General features: G+C 34.2%; 4 protein-coding genes across 4 annotated transcripts; 3 read left to right on the top strand and 1 right to left on the bottom strand.

Moving 5' to 3' along the window:
* Window positions 1-1,391: 1,391 nt before the first annotated feature.
* On the top strand, window positions 1,392-1,939 carry HELRODRAFT_182132 (hypothetical protein; the record flags this gene model as incomplete). Its single annotated transcript, XM_009032429.1, has 2 exons — window positions 1,392-1,487; window positions 1,652-1,939. The coding sequence occupies 2 exons, from the start codon at window positions 1,392-1,394 to the stop codon at window positions 1,937-1,939; spliced, it is 384 nt and encodes a 127-aa protein (XP_009030677.1).
* A 1,974-nt stretch (window positions 1,940-3,913) lies between these two features.
* HELRODRAFT_182131 (hypothetical protein) lies at window positions 3,914-4,372 on the top strand (the record flags this gene model as incomplete). The annotated part of the gene is made up of 1 exon (XM_009032428.1): window positions 3,914-4,372. The coding sequence occupies one exon, from the start codon at window positions 3,914-3,916 to the stop codon at window positions 4,370-4,372; it is 459 nt and encodes a 152-aa protein (XP_009030676.1).
* Window positions 4,373-6,511: 2,139 nt separating this feature from the next.
* Window positions 6,512-11,048, bottom strand: HELRODRAFT_182130 (hypothetical protein; the record flags this gene model as incomplete). Its single annotated transcript, XM_009032427.1, has 4 exons — window positions 6,512-6,542; window positions 8,363-8,670; window positions 10,214-10,606; window positions 10,965-11,048. The coding sequence occupies 4 exons, from the start codon at window positions 11,046-11,048 to the stop codon at window positions 6,512-6,514; spliced, it is 816 nt and encodes a 271-aa protein (XP_009030675.1).
* Window positions 11,049-12,997: 1,949 nt separating this feature from the next.
* On the top strand, window positions 12,998-14,901 carry HELRODRAFT_182129 (hypothetical protein; the record flags this gene model as incomplete). Its single annotated transcript, XM_009032426.1, has 3 exons — window positions 12,998-13,024; window positions 13,164-13,320; window positions 14,636-14,901. The coding sequence occupies 3 exons, from the start codon at window positions 12,998-13,000 to the stop codon at window positions 14,899-14,901; spliced, it is 450 nt and encodes a 149-aa protein (XP_009030674.1).
* Between the last annotated feature and the right edge of the window lie 1,400 nt (window positions 14,902-16,301).

Genomic DNA, 16,301 nt, shown 5'->3' with positions numbered 1-16,301 from the left:
ATAATATTGTTTTAATAAATAAAATAATAATAAATGACCCAACGCTTGAGAGAAGACTTAAAAGCGTGCGGAAAGGTCGGTCAGTACGCCCGGCAAGAAGGGCGAAACATCTCTTTCGCCCGGCCCGTATATTCCAACCCTGAGGTCGGTAGAAGATATTGTAGATCGGCGAGTCCCGGCCAAGGAGACGACCGCCCGCGTGAGGAAGGCAAAGGTGTGCGGTATTGAGCGGCCGGTGGCGTGTACGATCGCCACAGCGCTGATAACCGACACCGACCCTACCGTGTCGACGATCGACGATCGCCGTCGCAGCGAAGACAGCGGCGACGACGAGCGTGTCGACGGAAGAAGCCGCGGTAACCTTCACGGCAAGTAGCTGTTAAGACGCCTAGTCAAAATAACTGCATCCGTACCAGTGGTTTAGATGAGAAGTCATCCGCATAAGAAATGATCCTGATGTTTGGAGGTTGCATAGGAGTTTTTGAGACGTAGTTGTTGAAAAGCGAAGGCGAAAATAGTGATTCCTGGGGCACTCCAGTGCGGATGATTTGTTGTTTGGAGTGTTATTGTAACTCTAACTTAACTCTTCACTGAGATAACACACACTCACTACTTAACTCGTGTGCTTGCCTATTATATATCAGGAGACCTTGCTCCCTAGAGCTTAACTATTTGTCTAATTCTCACTAACCAGTCAGTCCCTATTGTATATCACCTCATTCTTATTATACAAAGTATTATATGCAATGATTAATTATACGTTATATTATCTTATACTAAGCTGCTATATGTCTGTAAATTTGCTGTTTTGTCGTGAACTACTATTATAACTTAACTATCATTATAATTACACACCTACTTTAACACATATCTTTGTAAAACCTATATTTATTTATACCTTCTAACTTAAATTATCATCTACATAATACTATTGACTTTTTGTTGAATGTTTGTAGAGAGTAGGTTGATGTCATTCGATGCAGGGTCCAAGAATCTGAGACTGTCCCGTTAGTTCATGAGGTCCGTAATTTCCTTTGACAACCGAAGCCGCGAGTAGACGCGTCTGCCCGAAGGAATGTTGCGATCGCTGATGGACGACAGGTCCTGACAAAACAATTTCTCAGCTGCCGCTGCTGGTGCTACATGCACAACTGCTTTACAAAATTTGGCAGCTATTTTTTTTGCATTAACTGCTCCTACCCCAACCCTGTCTGAGCAGCCCAGTGGCCTTTGTTGCGTTTCCAGGGCATTTAACAATCAGTTTATGTCTCAAAGTTGGGAGGGTATAATGTCACCCCCCGGTCAACATAATTTTGTCAGGTCTATGGCTCATAACACTAGTCAACTAAACTTCTTTCAATAGAACTGCAACAGTATCAAAAACAAACAAAATGAAGGCCAATGGTACCTCGAAACTCACCACATTCACATTGCAGCTATGCAGAAATCAAAGTTCACCACCCGGTCAAAAGAGCTGGAATTTGATGGTAATTCCCTTTACCGTTAAGACCGTGAACATGAGCTGGGCAAACTCTCTTCTGCTTTATCTATCTGGTTATGCTCATCTACAAAAACAAACCAGACTCTAACCCGATAGAAAGCCAAGCAACTCCAACGGCACTTCAAAACTCACCACATTTACATTTGGCAGAGCGTTTGGTTTTGTTTACTTGTTTATTACAAACTGGACAGATTCAGATTTTTGGTGGCCCAGGGTTGGGCTCAATGCCGGCACTTAACAGAAAACAGCGGAACAGGCTGGCCGGCCGGCCAAGGCTGCTCCTATGGCAAAAACCCGCAGAAACCGATGTTTTGTCGAGAGGGGTGTTGCAACGGTTTGTTGGGGCAACTGACGGAAGCCAGTCGTACCAATCAGTTCCAACACGTGAAGGCCGTTGCTCCTGAGTCTTCTTGCAATGTTGACGGTGTTTGTTGGTGATGACGTTTTTGCTGATGTTGTTGTTGCTGATAATGTGTTGACGCTTTGGCTGTTGATTCAAATCCTGTTCTAACATCTCATGTGAAGTTCTATCCAGCTTTGAGTGTTTTCTAGAATGAGATGGGTGTGAGGACGATGAACTATGTTCTGTGGCCAAAGTTATTCATACTGTGAAAAAATTAAATATTTTTAATATTGCAATTATAATAGACTTTTCTCAAAAATTTATTTCTCCAAGTTCCAACAGAAATAATCTTCTTTTATGTGATTTTTTTCAACAAAATCCATGCTATACAGGGATTTAAAGCACTAATGTTTAACATATTACTGAAAACTGCCATCTTCTAGTCATTCTTATAGTTGTGTACAGCCTTAACATTTGATCTGAAGTGTTAACTCCGCCTTTGGTTGAATTATAGTCTAAAATCATAATTGGCTTTTTTGTGCTGGATGTGTTGTCTAAGTCACATTGTGTATGCATACTGCTCATCAAAGTTACAACTTTTTCTGTTTTTGAACAATATGACACCAGAGTTGCATCATTATAGAAAGTAAACATAGAAGATAAAACATCCTTGTCTTTTGGGGTAATGAATTCAACTGGAAGTTCTTTTTTGGTTTTTCTTACTTCCCTATTAAAGTAAGCTTTTCTTTTTTAACATATGGATAAGAGACAAACTTGTGAAAAAGTCATCACATGTAATATTTCTACCAGAATCTTAAGTTTTTTGACAAATCTAACACAACTTTTTGAGCCTAATTTTTTTCGTTTTCTTCATTTGATTTTTTACCTAAATAAATTTGTTAACTAGTTACATAGTAAGTTTGACTATCATCCAAAACTTTAAGTAATATTTTCCAGGTTTGCTTGGACTATATTGCTTGAAAAAACAACGTCCTCTGAAAGTTAAGAGTTGTTCATCAATAGTGACATTTTCATAAGGAATATATGCATCCTCCAATGTCTTTTCCAGCATTTCAAACCACTTTCCTATGGGACTCAATTTCTCTTCACTTTTCTTTTGCCTTCGTTTTGATGCATCATCAAACCTCAAAGCACTAAAACTTCCATCTTACCACGCCTTTCACATCTGTTGTAAACTGGTTCATTCTGCCAGATTATGTTTCCATATTACGATACAAATGTTTTTCTTTTTTCATTATTAATGCTTTCATTAGAATATATATAAACATTTAAAAAAGTTATTTTAATTTGTGGTAAAAATCAACCACAATCGTCATAGGTGCTATATGCATTCAATACTCCCCTCTAGCGTTATATTTTTATTAAATTTTAGTTGTAAACCAACAGAAGACATGATTATAGAAGACAAGACATGGAAACAGAAGCCATAAAAAGACAGCCCAAGCTTTTGCGTAGTATTTTTTCATGCTTAGAAAGTAGCTCTGGGGTCAGGGGCGGATCCAGGTCATCTAGTAAGGGGGGGCGATTTTTATCCATCATGGCAACCCACAACTGCCTGCAAGGCGGGCAAGCCCACAAATAAAAAAACGTTTAAATTATTTTTCAATTTGCCCTTTAAATAACAATCTATGTGACTAAGACATTACGGCATATACGTCGCGATCGTATTAGCATCGGCAAAGACGGTGCAAGTGTGCACGCACGCGGTAGCACGCGCCCCCGTATCATGTCAGTAAACTTAAATCTACTCTGTTCTATTAAAAAGAGTGATGTAGTAATCATATTATTTACTACGGATCCCATTATTGTAGTGTTAAGTAATTCTTTAAAATATGCACTTTTTAATTTTTAATTTTATATCACTATTCACTTTTAAACAGTCTAACTTTCGTTTTTAAGCGCCATGATTGTGTATTGTGTTGTGTTACTTAAAAACGACAAAAATAGTTAATACAAGTTACTTTTAAATTAAAACATTCATTAATTATTGTTTATAATACTATAAAATATTAGGAACAATTACAACAAACCATTATCATCGGAAGAAAATGAAGAGAACAAATTTTTTACAACCACAGAGTACTTTGGATTCATTTTTTGTGACGTTGAAGAGAAAAAAGTCTGTTGAAGCATCTACAACTAATTCTACTGTCACTACTGAAGTTGGTGGAACAACTGAACTTCCACTTCCAACAACATCAGCAGAATCGTCAACAAGTAATAGTATTTCTACTGAAAATGTTGAACAAGAGATAACAGAATCAAGTAATAATATGGACAGCAACAGCCGGAATATGAATATCAATTCAGTAGTCATAGCTCATGATAGTCTTTTTTCTGAAAATGAACAGATTTCAACTGAAACTGGAACAGCTGAAATTGCTAAGGCATTTTCTAGTAAGATTTTAAATGCTGGGTTTATCAATGATATTGGAAAATTTGTTGGAACATTTATGGATGATTTGACAAAAAAGTCTGTTAGAATCGCCATGGAAGCCATCAGCTGACTACAAAATGCCACATTCACTTCGCAAGAGGAAAAATAAACAAGAAAAGCGATATCTTAATCATTCTCATCTGGAAAAATATGAATGGTTAGTTTATTCAGATAATAAAAAAGGACTGTACTGCAAATATTGCTCATTATTTTCATACCACCTGACTGCAGGATCTCACAAACAAATGGAACTTTAGAAGCTTGTTAAACAACCATTACAAGTGTTTGCTAAACTGTTTGACAAAGATGGAGATTTAACAATGCATGACAAAGCAACATACCACAAGGAAGCTGTTGAAGCAGGGAGGTGTTTTTTAAAAAAACTATAATGAACCAGCAATAAATATTGTAAACAGAGTAAATGCTCAACGGCTTCAGCAGGTTTTAGAGAATCGTCAGAGATTGATACCTTTGTGGAAACAATTATATTTTTAGGAAGGCAGAATATTCCATTCAGAGGACACAGAGATGATGGCAGTATATTAGACAAAGATGATGAAGATACTGATGTGATTTAAAATGAAGGTAATTTCCGAGAATTGCTAAAATTTAGAGTAAGCAGTGGAGATTCAAATTTAGAAAATCATTTAAAAACGGCAAGAGCATCAGCAACCTATATTAGCAAAACCACACAAAATGCGTTAATTAAATGCTGTGGGGAGGAAATATGTGAACAAATTTTGAGTCGCGTTAGGGAATCAAAGTATTATGCTATTATGATTGACGAAACAACCGATGCATCACATAAGTCGCAAATGACTATAATATTACGTTACTTGCTGCCTGATGGATCAGTTCGAGAAGATTTTGCAGGATCTGTTGATCTACATGACAACAATTATCAATCTGATATTACTGCATCAATTGACACTGAACCTATTCTTGACGGTTATAAACATGTTTGCAAACAAGTTCCACCTTTCTCTAGAAAACTGTGTTGGTGTGGGAACAGATGGTTGCAGTGTTATGTCTTCGTTACAAAAAGGAGCAGTAGTTGAAATTCAAAAGGTTGCAGTGAATGCAGTCTGCTGTCCTTGTTATAACCATGCTTTAAATTTAACTTTATCAAAAAGTTCGAATGTACAAGCAATAAGAAATTGTTTGGGTGTTATTAGTGAAGTAGTTGCTTTTTTCAATGCTTCTGCAAAACGAAATTTTATAATAAAGAACATGATAAATTCACAACTGGTTTCACTCTGCGAAACACGATGGGTTGAGAGACATGATGCATTGCTGATGTTTAGTATTGAACTTCCACAAATAATTGATGCGCTAAAGAATATATCTAAATGGAATGACAGAACAACTTCATCAAAAGCAACAACTTTATTAACAGCAATTAGAGGAAGTGATTTTATTGTGTCCTTAGGCTGTGCTGTGCATGTATTCTCTCTAACAAAGGGCCTCAGTGAATTGTTTCAAAAAAAAGTTTAAATTTACATGATGCAGAAAATTGCATTAAAGACCTGTTAAATGTTTTACAAAAAAAGAGAGAAAACTGCGAAGAAATGTTTTTGGAAATTTTTAGAGCAGCAGAAAAAATAATAATTGAAAAAGATGGCACTTTTACCTACAAAAGATTTGATCTTTCTGTTGTTTTTCATTTGTGTGACCCCGTACAATATCCAATCACTCAGAAGTTGTTCCGTATTATTAAAGCATGTCCAGTTAGTGTTGCCAGTGCTGAACGTAGCTTCTCAACTCTGCGAAGAATTAAAGCATGACTAAGAACACGAATGACAGAAGACAGATTAGTCGGATTGGCACTACTTAATGTACACAGAGACGTTTTAGTAAATGTTGAAAATGTAATTGAGCGTTTTGCGAAGTCAGGAAATCGTAAAATAGAATTTTTTTTATAAATTGTTATTAGTCAACCTATCAAGGTAGTAGGTACCTCGCTAGTCTAATAAAATAAATAAACCCATTTTTTAAAACGCTTATAGGATTAAAAAAAAGGAAAATAATTTTTTTATATTTATGTATGTACTCATATGTATATATTGACTATGTTTGATCCAAATCATTACATTTATTATTTTATGACATTAAAAGTTGAAAGTTTTTGATGAGTAATAAAGAGTCGACAAAAATAAACTAGAAATTTTTCTTTTTTTTCAGTAGGGGGGGGGGCGATCGCCCCCCCCCCCTATGGATCCGCCACTGTCTGGGGTAGATTTCTGCGTAAGAGTTATTATGAAGTGCAATTATATTATTTTATTTTTATTTAATTTAAACGAAACAAGAAAATTGTTTTAACAATTCATTTTTTTAATTAATCGAAAACTCCTGTAATAAAAAAGTATAAATTGAGAATATTTTTTTAACTTTTCAACTTTTTAAAAATTTATTGTTTCTATTAGATTGATTGATTGATTGATTTGATTGAATTAACATATTACGAATTAACATATCCCTGCCATTAAGCTATTGGAATCCATCATTCCAATACACCGCCTCTTCATTTTTTAGCCTTGATAACTGTTGAAATTTGAGTTAACATTTAGATTGAACCAACGAACGTTGCTAATGAAAACCGTTGCTATGGCATTTTAGAACGAGCTTTGTTGTTTAAACTATATGTCGGTAGGGACGAGTATTGTTAAATTTTGTTAGCAATCACTAATAATTTTTAATTACTTGCGATATAAAGTTCAAATTATAAAGGAATTTGATCAATTAAAGGTCAGTATTTTGCTTTTTGGTTGGTTCTCATTCCCATCAATTAAAAAGTAAGTAATACAAAACAAACGGGACCCACTTGCGTAATTGACTATTCTATAAAATAAAAACATACATTATTATATACACATAGGAAATATTAATATATATTTTTAATTTTTTTACTTATTTGGCGGCGCGATGTTGTAGCACTAAAGTGTCTGGCACTGCTATTGCAGTTTGCTATGACCGGATTCGATATCTAGCAAGTTTTTACATACCCATCTTACTGACGCTTTTCGGACATCCTAGATATCCCGGTGTCAGAAGGTTCTAGTTCCTCCTTGAATGTATGCGCCTCTAGCGAATATATTTGTGACTGTTTTGTCTTGAGTGTCGAGCTGTAAGCTAATTTGGGCAATCACCTTCGTCTTGTTAACTCGGGGTTGAATTGTGAGTTGTACGTTTGTTGCAGTTTGTTGCAGTGTCGGCATAGAATGGAGTCAGTCTATCCAAATGAACAATCTTCATTCTTGCCCGCGGCTTTCGATGTTTTTCAATTCGGTAGACTATGTCGTTCAATCGGGTTATGATCTGATAAGGTCCTTCCCAATTTCGTTGAAGCTTTGGAGATAGTTATTTTGTCGATGAGGGTTATACAGCCATGCCAAATCGTTAGCGTTAAATCCAGCAGTGTTTCCATTTTGATCGTAACCGGTATTTGTTGTTTCGCTATTCTTTTTTAACTTCAGGCGCGTGTATTGGTGGATGCTGTTTAACCGCTGACAGAGATTGTACTTTAGGTACTTTAATATCCTTGTCGATTATTATACGAATACATTTCACATTGCTAGTTCTTATTACTATCTCTATATTTCTCCATCTAAAGACGCGTTTTTCTAAATCAATTTTAAAACCATGTTTTGTTAGGAAATCAACGCCTATTATACATTCTTCAGTGATATCTGTTAGGAATGTACCCTCGAATACCAAATCGCCTAGTTGAACAGTATAAAAATTTCTCTGTAGATGGGTACTGTTCCTCTTGTAACTGTTCAAAAAATATATTTATAAAAATTTTCTCTTTTTAGGTTGGGTACCAGATCAGATCTTAAAATTAATCTCGTTGCTTCAGTGTCGATCATAATTGAACATTCTTGTGAACCAACTTTGCCACCCAACCAAAAGTCGTATTGACTTCGATGCCGCCCAGAGACCTTAATCACGGTACTGGGGGCGTTAATTTTACCAGCCAACTTTTTCTCGCGAAATTGGCTCCTATTAGTTTCACGTCTCCATGTTTGAGGCAGTCGGTCGTAACGCGGGGTTACCATCTAACCGTTTGTGCCATGTTGCTGCACAATGACGACAGTAATTGTTTCTAGAGGTTTGTTTACAATCACGTCGTAGATGTCCTTTTTCTCCACAATTCCAACATTTTGGCGCACCATAATCTTGACCCTTCTGTTCTAGAACCATCTTTTGACACGAACATTTTTCACAAATTTGGCGCAGCTTTACGTCAGTCTTTGATGCTTGTTTTGCTGACTCGAATGTAAGACTGTAGGCAACGGCGTCTTTGAGGCTGCGTTTGACCACTAGTATAAGGGTTTGTCTAAGATCTGAATCTCGAACAGCTTTTAAAAACTTTTCCAATGCAGTTTTTTCTCTGTGTTGTGGGTCGTACGTATCAATCAATCAATCAATCAATCAATCAATCAATCAATCAATCAATCAATCAATCAATCAATCAATCAATCAATCAATCAATCAATCAATCAATCAATCAATCAATCAATCAATCAATCAATCAATCAATCAATCAATCAATCAATCAATCAATCAATCAATCAATCAATCAATCAATCAATCAATCAATCAATCATTCAATCAATTAGCTTATAAAGCGCTATTTCCGCGATGTTCAACAGCGCTCCTCAATGAATTTTGAAAAGATCCGCTCTGAACTTCGCAAGTGATGGAGAAGTAGTCAGAGAAGTAGGTAGAGAGTTTCAGAGAAAAGGACCAGAAAAAGCAAAAGCAGATTTGGCAAAAGAGTGTTTAACACGAGTTAAGAAAAAGCGAGAAGAAGAAGACGATCGTAAACGGGGGCGTTTAGGTTCAATTAATATATCTGATAAATACTTAGGAAATAATTTAAATTGAGACTTATACATGAACGTGCAAATTTTAAAAATTATTCTATATTTTATAGGTAGCCAGTGCAAGAGAACAATATATGGAGATATATGAAAAAAGAAAGGGGCACGAGCAACTAGACGAGCAGCAGAGTTAAAAGCTTTACTTAAAGGATAGAGTATAGAGTCAGGAAGACCATAGTAGAGCGAGTTACAATGATCAATCCTAGATAAGACTAACGAAGTAACAAGAAGGAGAAGAGTAGGATCATCAAGAAAAGGCAAAAGTTTTTTTATTCTACGTAGGTGAAAGTAAGAGCTTCTAGCAACACTATTAATCTGAGAAGAGAGAGACATAGTAGAATCAAAGATAAAACCTAGACTACGAAACTTATGAGAGACATCAAGAGTTTTAGAATCAGGTAAGATAATAGGAGGAATAGTAATAGAGTGTTTAGATTTATTAAAACAAATTAATTCAAACTTAAAAGGATTAAGTTTAAGACACATAGAGTCAGACCAAGCAATAATTGAAGAAAGACATAGAGATAAATTATGAAGAACACTATTGAGATTAGATGGAGGGAAAGAAGTATAAATGTAAGAATCATCAGCATATAGTTGACTAGAGAAAGAAAAGTTATTAATAATACGAGGTAGTTCAGAAGTATAGAGTATAAATAGAAAAGGGCCAAGGATAGAACCCTGAGGTACCCCGAAAGTAAGAGTAGAGGAGTTAGAAGTAGAATTATTGAGAACAACAGAAGAAAAACGATTACAGAGAAAGAAGAAAACCAAGATAAACAAGAATCAGTAATATTACAAGTCTACGTAGAGTATGACAGCAGTGTCAACCGTTCAATATCCTGTACCAGCTGCTGTATTGACTCCTCAGGTTGCTGTGTCCGATTTCGTAACCGGGACCTATATATTTGCTTCATGTGTTCTTCACCATAGCGTAAATTTAACGCATTTACCAGGACTTCATAGTTGGAATGGTTCTCGACTGGAATCATTTAGAGAACATCTGCCGCTGACCATTGTAACGCTACCACAAGAGCTCTTGCCCATTCACTTTCATTTAAGCCATAATTCATTACTGTTGCTTCAAACTGGGCTTTATAAATGTTCCAAAAAGTTTCTCCATCGAATGCTGGCACTTTCAATGTTTTCGCGGTTACATGACATACAGGTGTGGAGTTTATTTTCTTAGTTTCTTCCAGTTTTTGTTTAAGTTTATCCACTTCGCAAGATAACTTCTGTTCGAGCCCGATAACCTTTTGATCATATTTCTGTTCAATTTTTGATGTGATGTCTTCTATTCTCATCATCTGATTTTCTATTTTTGCGTTGATTACGGCCAATTGATGTTCAGCTTTGACGTCGAACTGTTCTCTGAGTTCTTTCGACTGTTGTAATATTTTGGCATCAATCGCGGCCGACTGCTGTTCAATTTTTGCATCAATTTGATCTCTCGTTTGTTTTTATTTCTGCTGATTGTTGTTTTATTTCTACTGATTGTTGTTCAATTTTTCCATTAATTTGATCTCCCGTTTGTTCAATTTTTGTTGATTGTTTTTCAATTTTTGTTAATTGTTGTTCAATTGTCTTTGGTATCGTTTTAAGTAGTGCCATCAAATCGGTGTGTGCCCCAAATTTACAACTGCATTCGATTCGACATCCTGATCGTAAAACTCGAATTTATCTGGATTCTTGTTTTGAAGGCTGTTCAAGAAAATAGAAAATAACAACAACCACGTCATCCATCCTCTACTACCACCAATCAAAACTACAACACACAACCTTCGTCAGCGCAAACATAACTATCAAGTCGTCGCCCAATCTACATACCAGGAAAAGACTTTCACCACAAGACACCTCAAACATATTAGCACTTCTGAAAACTTTATCATTACTGAACTAGTTTTTACTTATTGATCACCTCACTTTTATCGATCACCTCACTAACTCAGTCATCATTTAGTCTATTAATAAGTCATCAAACATACTAATACTCATTAAAACTTTTTCACTCACAGGCCTAGCCTTTATTTATCGATCACCTCACTAAGTCATCATCTAGTCTATCAATTTGCCATTACTTCATTTTATATTCCATCGTCAATTACTTTTCTTTTACTTTTCTTATTATTATTATTTATTTTGTTTTATTCTAACATATTTTATTTTTCATGTTTTATCATTTCTCTTCCTCACTTTTTGTATTTATTTTCTCACTTAGTTGTTAAATTTTGTTTTACTGCCTTACATGTTGTTACAGTTTCTGCGTCTGTCAGATCCTGATTTTTAAAGAATAATAAAAAAAAATTAACAAGGGCTTATGTTAAGCGTGCTATCAATGCTCCTCTGTTAATACTTGTAGCAAGGTTTCGTTTTTGTAATTCTTCTTTGAGTTGCACCAATTTAGTCAATATAATTTTGTCATGTTGTTTTTACAAATTAACTTGTCGATGAAAAAAAAGTTGAAATTTTCAACATCGATGCTCACTTATTTTCCACCGAAGATCACACTTCTGACACTGGCCGGATCGACGACGAGTTCGCTTTATCCCAGTGAAAAAAGCGACATGAAATAACTTTCAAACTATCGTTTTATTTACAAACCGACAATCAACGTTAATCAATTATTCGATAATCAACGTTAATTAATTTTACTAATAAAATTAATGTTCACAGACTATCAAATTAACGTTCAGAAACTATCGCTTTCCGAATAACAATTCACTAACGTTTATCGTAAATACAATAAAAATACAACGCAGAGTCAAATATGAAATATCACTTTCGACACAAACAATCAATCGCTTTCTAATATCAAATATTCAACAACCATTCAATATCTCGCATGCCTTTATATACCCGTCTTACCGACGCTTCTCGATCGTCCTAGATACCTCGCTGTCAGAAGGTTCCAGTTCCTCCTCAAACTGTATGCGTTCGCAGTGACACTATCGCCTCTAGTGAATATATTTGTGACGGTTATAACAGCATTTATATCATGCTTAAAATATATAAAAATTTTGGCTTTGAACTCAAAAAACTTGACAATGATTTACGATCTACCGTTAGAAAAAAATTGAAAAATTAAACAAGAAACTAACTAACGCGGAACATACTGTATATATATATATATATATATATATATATATTTATATGTTATTAACTATTGGTTGTTTCTTATATATACTTATAACTGTGCAGTGCATTTCGTTCCGTGATTATTAATTAAATGATTTTTTATTGCACCTCTTTGTGTATGCATATCTAATCTTCTTGACAATGTAGTTGTAGTGTGTCCGATATATTATAAATTTTGGTGCCCGCACTCACCTATCAGATATTTAAAGGAATATATCAGGTGACTACTTTTCATTGTTCATTATTGACTCTTGTTTCTTACTACTGTTATTTTTAGTTGGTTTTATTATCTACTGAGATATGCAATAGGTTGTTGTTTTAATGCGGTCTACTGATGAGTCCCATAAAGGACAAAACGTGGATGAATAAAAAGTTAACTAGACATTGCATGATTTTTTTAGTGGACTTTGTGCAGATCAGCTTATTTTTTTGTTAGAGTTAGCAATTAGGCGTCGGTGCTGTGAACATTTTTTTGAAGTTTAATACGTTAAAAAACAAAAATTAAACAACTCGGTTGACACTTTGCAAACAATAGGATTAGTAACAATAGGAAGTATGGTCAAACCAGAGTTTTATAACATATAATAATAACCTTTAGTGAAATAAAAAATGGTAATTCCATTTCTTAATATTTTCTTAATACTATTTCTTAACGCTATTTTGTAAAATTCTAAAATATGTGTGCAGATAAGATTTTTGTTGAAGTTAGTGATTAGGTGTTGGGTTAGAAGTGATGTTAACTTTTTTTGCAGCCAAATTAGCAACATCTTTAAGTATAGATACAAAATTCATTAAAAACAATATTTAAACAACCGTTGAACTCGTATAACTCAATGCAAACAGTTGAATAGAAGTATGAGACATATAGGAAACAATTATGGTTTGAATAAGAAGCAAAGAGAGGAAATTAAAAAGTTGGTTGCTGAGGCAAAAAAGTTGCGAGCAGAAAGGGGGAACTCATTATCGGGTAAATACTCCAACAGACATGATAATAATAGAGGTAAAAATTCTGGTTCTGGAAATAATAAGATCAATATTTATTATTCATATGTAGATTGTATTGCCAATAAACTAAATGAATTGAAATGATGAAACAACCCAAAAGACATTATTAGTAATTACTCAGAACAAGAGTTTTCTTTAGATAAATACTTTTTTTATACTGTTAACTTCATGGGAAAAAGTCATAGAGGCATTTTTGTTATGTTAATTCTGAGTATAATACACAGGTAATTAATTTGGGATGGATTTTAAGGAATATTTATGTTTAAAATTTTATGGGAGGTTTGGACTGGATATTGTTTTTTCTGCTATATTAAAAAAATGCAAGTTTTCAATTTCTACTTATTTCAATTTTTGTTTATTTGTCAGATTTATTGAACTTGTCCTTACAGACAAGAAATATTCCAGATATATGGAAACATAGTGTTATTGCTCCCATATTCATAAAAAGGAATAAACATGAAGTCGAAAATTATAGACCGGTTGCCTTGTGTTGTATGTAATGTAAATTGTTGAAATCCATTGTTATGGATCACTTGATATGCTTTTTCGTCAAAAATAGTTTGCCTGGCTGTAGGCAGATGGATTTGTGAAAGGTAGGTTTACCAATCTTTAGCTGCTCAAACTGCTTGATGATTAGTTATGCTATTGACAATAGATTGGGTATGGATGTTATTTATACAGATTTTTCAAAAGCGTTTAACAGGGTTTTGCATAGTATGTTAATTGAAAAGTTGCTTAGATGAGGTGTGAATGACTGTTTGATCAAATGGTTTAAGGATTATTTGTGTGATAAAACATCTTGTGTAAGAGCAAATAATTGTTTGTCGAATAGGTTTAAAGTTAGCTGTGGGGTGCCTCAAGGAAGTGTGTTGAGTCCGGTTTGTTTTATTGTGTATGTGAATGATCTTTTTGGTATTGTTGAAAATGATTCTTCCAATTTGTATTTATATGAAGGCGATGCAGATTTTGTTGTTTAAAAAGTGACAATGATCGTGACGTATTACAAAAACATCTTGATAAGTTGTATGAATGGTGTCTGTTGTAGAAAATTGATTTGAATGTAAGTGTGCTGCAATGAGATATGGTCAGATGGGTTCAGATGATGGACGGGTATATAAAATTAATTGTATCAGTTTAAATGGTTGCGATGAATTAAACGATTTTTGGGGTTTTATTTCAGAGCTCTCTAAGTTTCTCTAGCCAGATACATTATGTATTTAATAATTGTTTTTGCTTGTTAGATATAATACACAGGACTTTCAAATATTTAAATAAAAATTCATTTTTACTAATTTACAAATTCTAATAAGAGTATGCAGCCATTGTTTGGTCACCATGGAAGAAGGAAAGTGAAGAGTTGGAGCGAGTACAGAAGCATGTTACTAAGATTGTGCGTGAATGCTACACCAACCGCTTGAAGTTGTTGAAACTGCCTTTTAGATATAGAAAAACAAGGGGAGATTTGTTAATGCTCTACAATATCGCCACTGGTCGTGTAGACAGAAAATCGTGTAGCCAGAAGTTGATTTTAATGTTGAATCTCGAACCAGAGGACATCGTTTCAAGATACATGTGAAAAAATATAATAACGACAACCAAAAATTCTTTTTTTACCAACAGGATCTTTTCAGTATGGAACAATTTGCCAAAAAAAATATTGAATCCGCTACTGTTGTAGAATTTAAAATTAAACTTAATAAGTTTATGGCCAATAAAGACTTAATTTTTGATTATAACATGGACACTATTGTTTGACTTTCATATACTGTTATATGGTTTATTTTTGGTTATAACATAAACACTATCGTTTGATTATATATATATATATATGTGTGTGTGTGTGTGTATGTATATATAAATATATATATAATTAATATTGATTATATATATACTGTTATAAGGTTTATTTTTTAGACACGGACATATTGACTTCTTAGTTTGAACCCATTATAAACTATTATTGCTGTTACTATTACTATGGTCAACAATTGGCTATAACCTATAGTGAATTACTAACTCCAACAAAAAAAATGAGAGCAAATAGAAATATAAAAACAATGAGAACGAAAAACAATGGAACAATAATTGTGTAATAAACAGTGTAATTTTTTCCGCACTGAAGATGATTTATTAGAACCGAAATAGCTTTTTTGGTAAAATTTTATAGAATATATATATATATATATATATATATATATATATATATGTGTGTGTGTGTGTGTGTGTATATGTCATTATCGACCGAGCCGATTATCATGAAAAACTCAATGATATTCTCAAAGATACAAAAAAGTTCCAAGTAATCAAAAAAGATCCCACTCCTCAACTAAAAACTAAACTAAACACAATAATTAAAAAAATAAAAAAACACACCACTGATGACAAACTTCCATCACTTATAGGCAAATACTCTCCCGCGAGTTTATTAATCTCCTCAGCATTAATAAACCATCCAAATTTATTGCCTCTCTGGATGTTGAATCATTATTCATAAATGTACCAATTCATGATACAATTGACATAATTATAAACACCGTTTACCACTCAGATATGGTTCTATTGAGCATACCGAAAGCACAACTGAAGTCCCTTCTTCAAATTTGCACTACCGAAGCACCATTCCACAGCCCCACAGGCAAACTTTACAAGCAAATCGATGGTGTCGCTATGGGTTCCCCCCTTGGCGTCCTATTTGCCAGTTTTTACCTAGAAAATCTGGTGAATGAGACATTCAAAAACAATGCATATTTAAATCCAAATATCTACGCTAGATACGTTGATGATGTCTTTGTCTTTTATGTCCTATAGGTTTTTACCTAGGACATCTGGAGAATGAGACATTCAAAAACAATGCAAATTTAAAACCAAATATCTACGCTAGATACGTTGTCTTCTATAACGATCCTGAACTAATCACCCAACTTCTTGGTACCTTAAACAAATCAAAACTAAGATTTACCATTGAAATTGAAAAGG

This window comes from Helobdella robusta (assembly GCF_000326865.2).
Source record: "Helobdella robusta unplaced genomic scaffold HELROscaffold_80, whole genome shotgun sequence".
Taxonomy (NCBI): domain Eukaryota; kingdom Metazoa; phylum Annelida; class Clitellata; order Rhynchobdellida; family Glossiphoniidae; genus Helobdella; species Helobdella robusta.
This window is presented reverse-complemented; position numbering and strand designations above follow the sequence as displayed.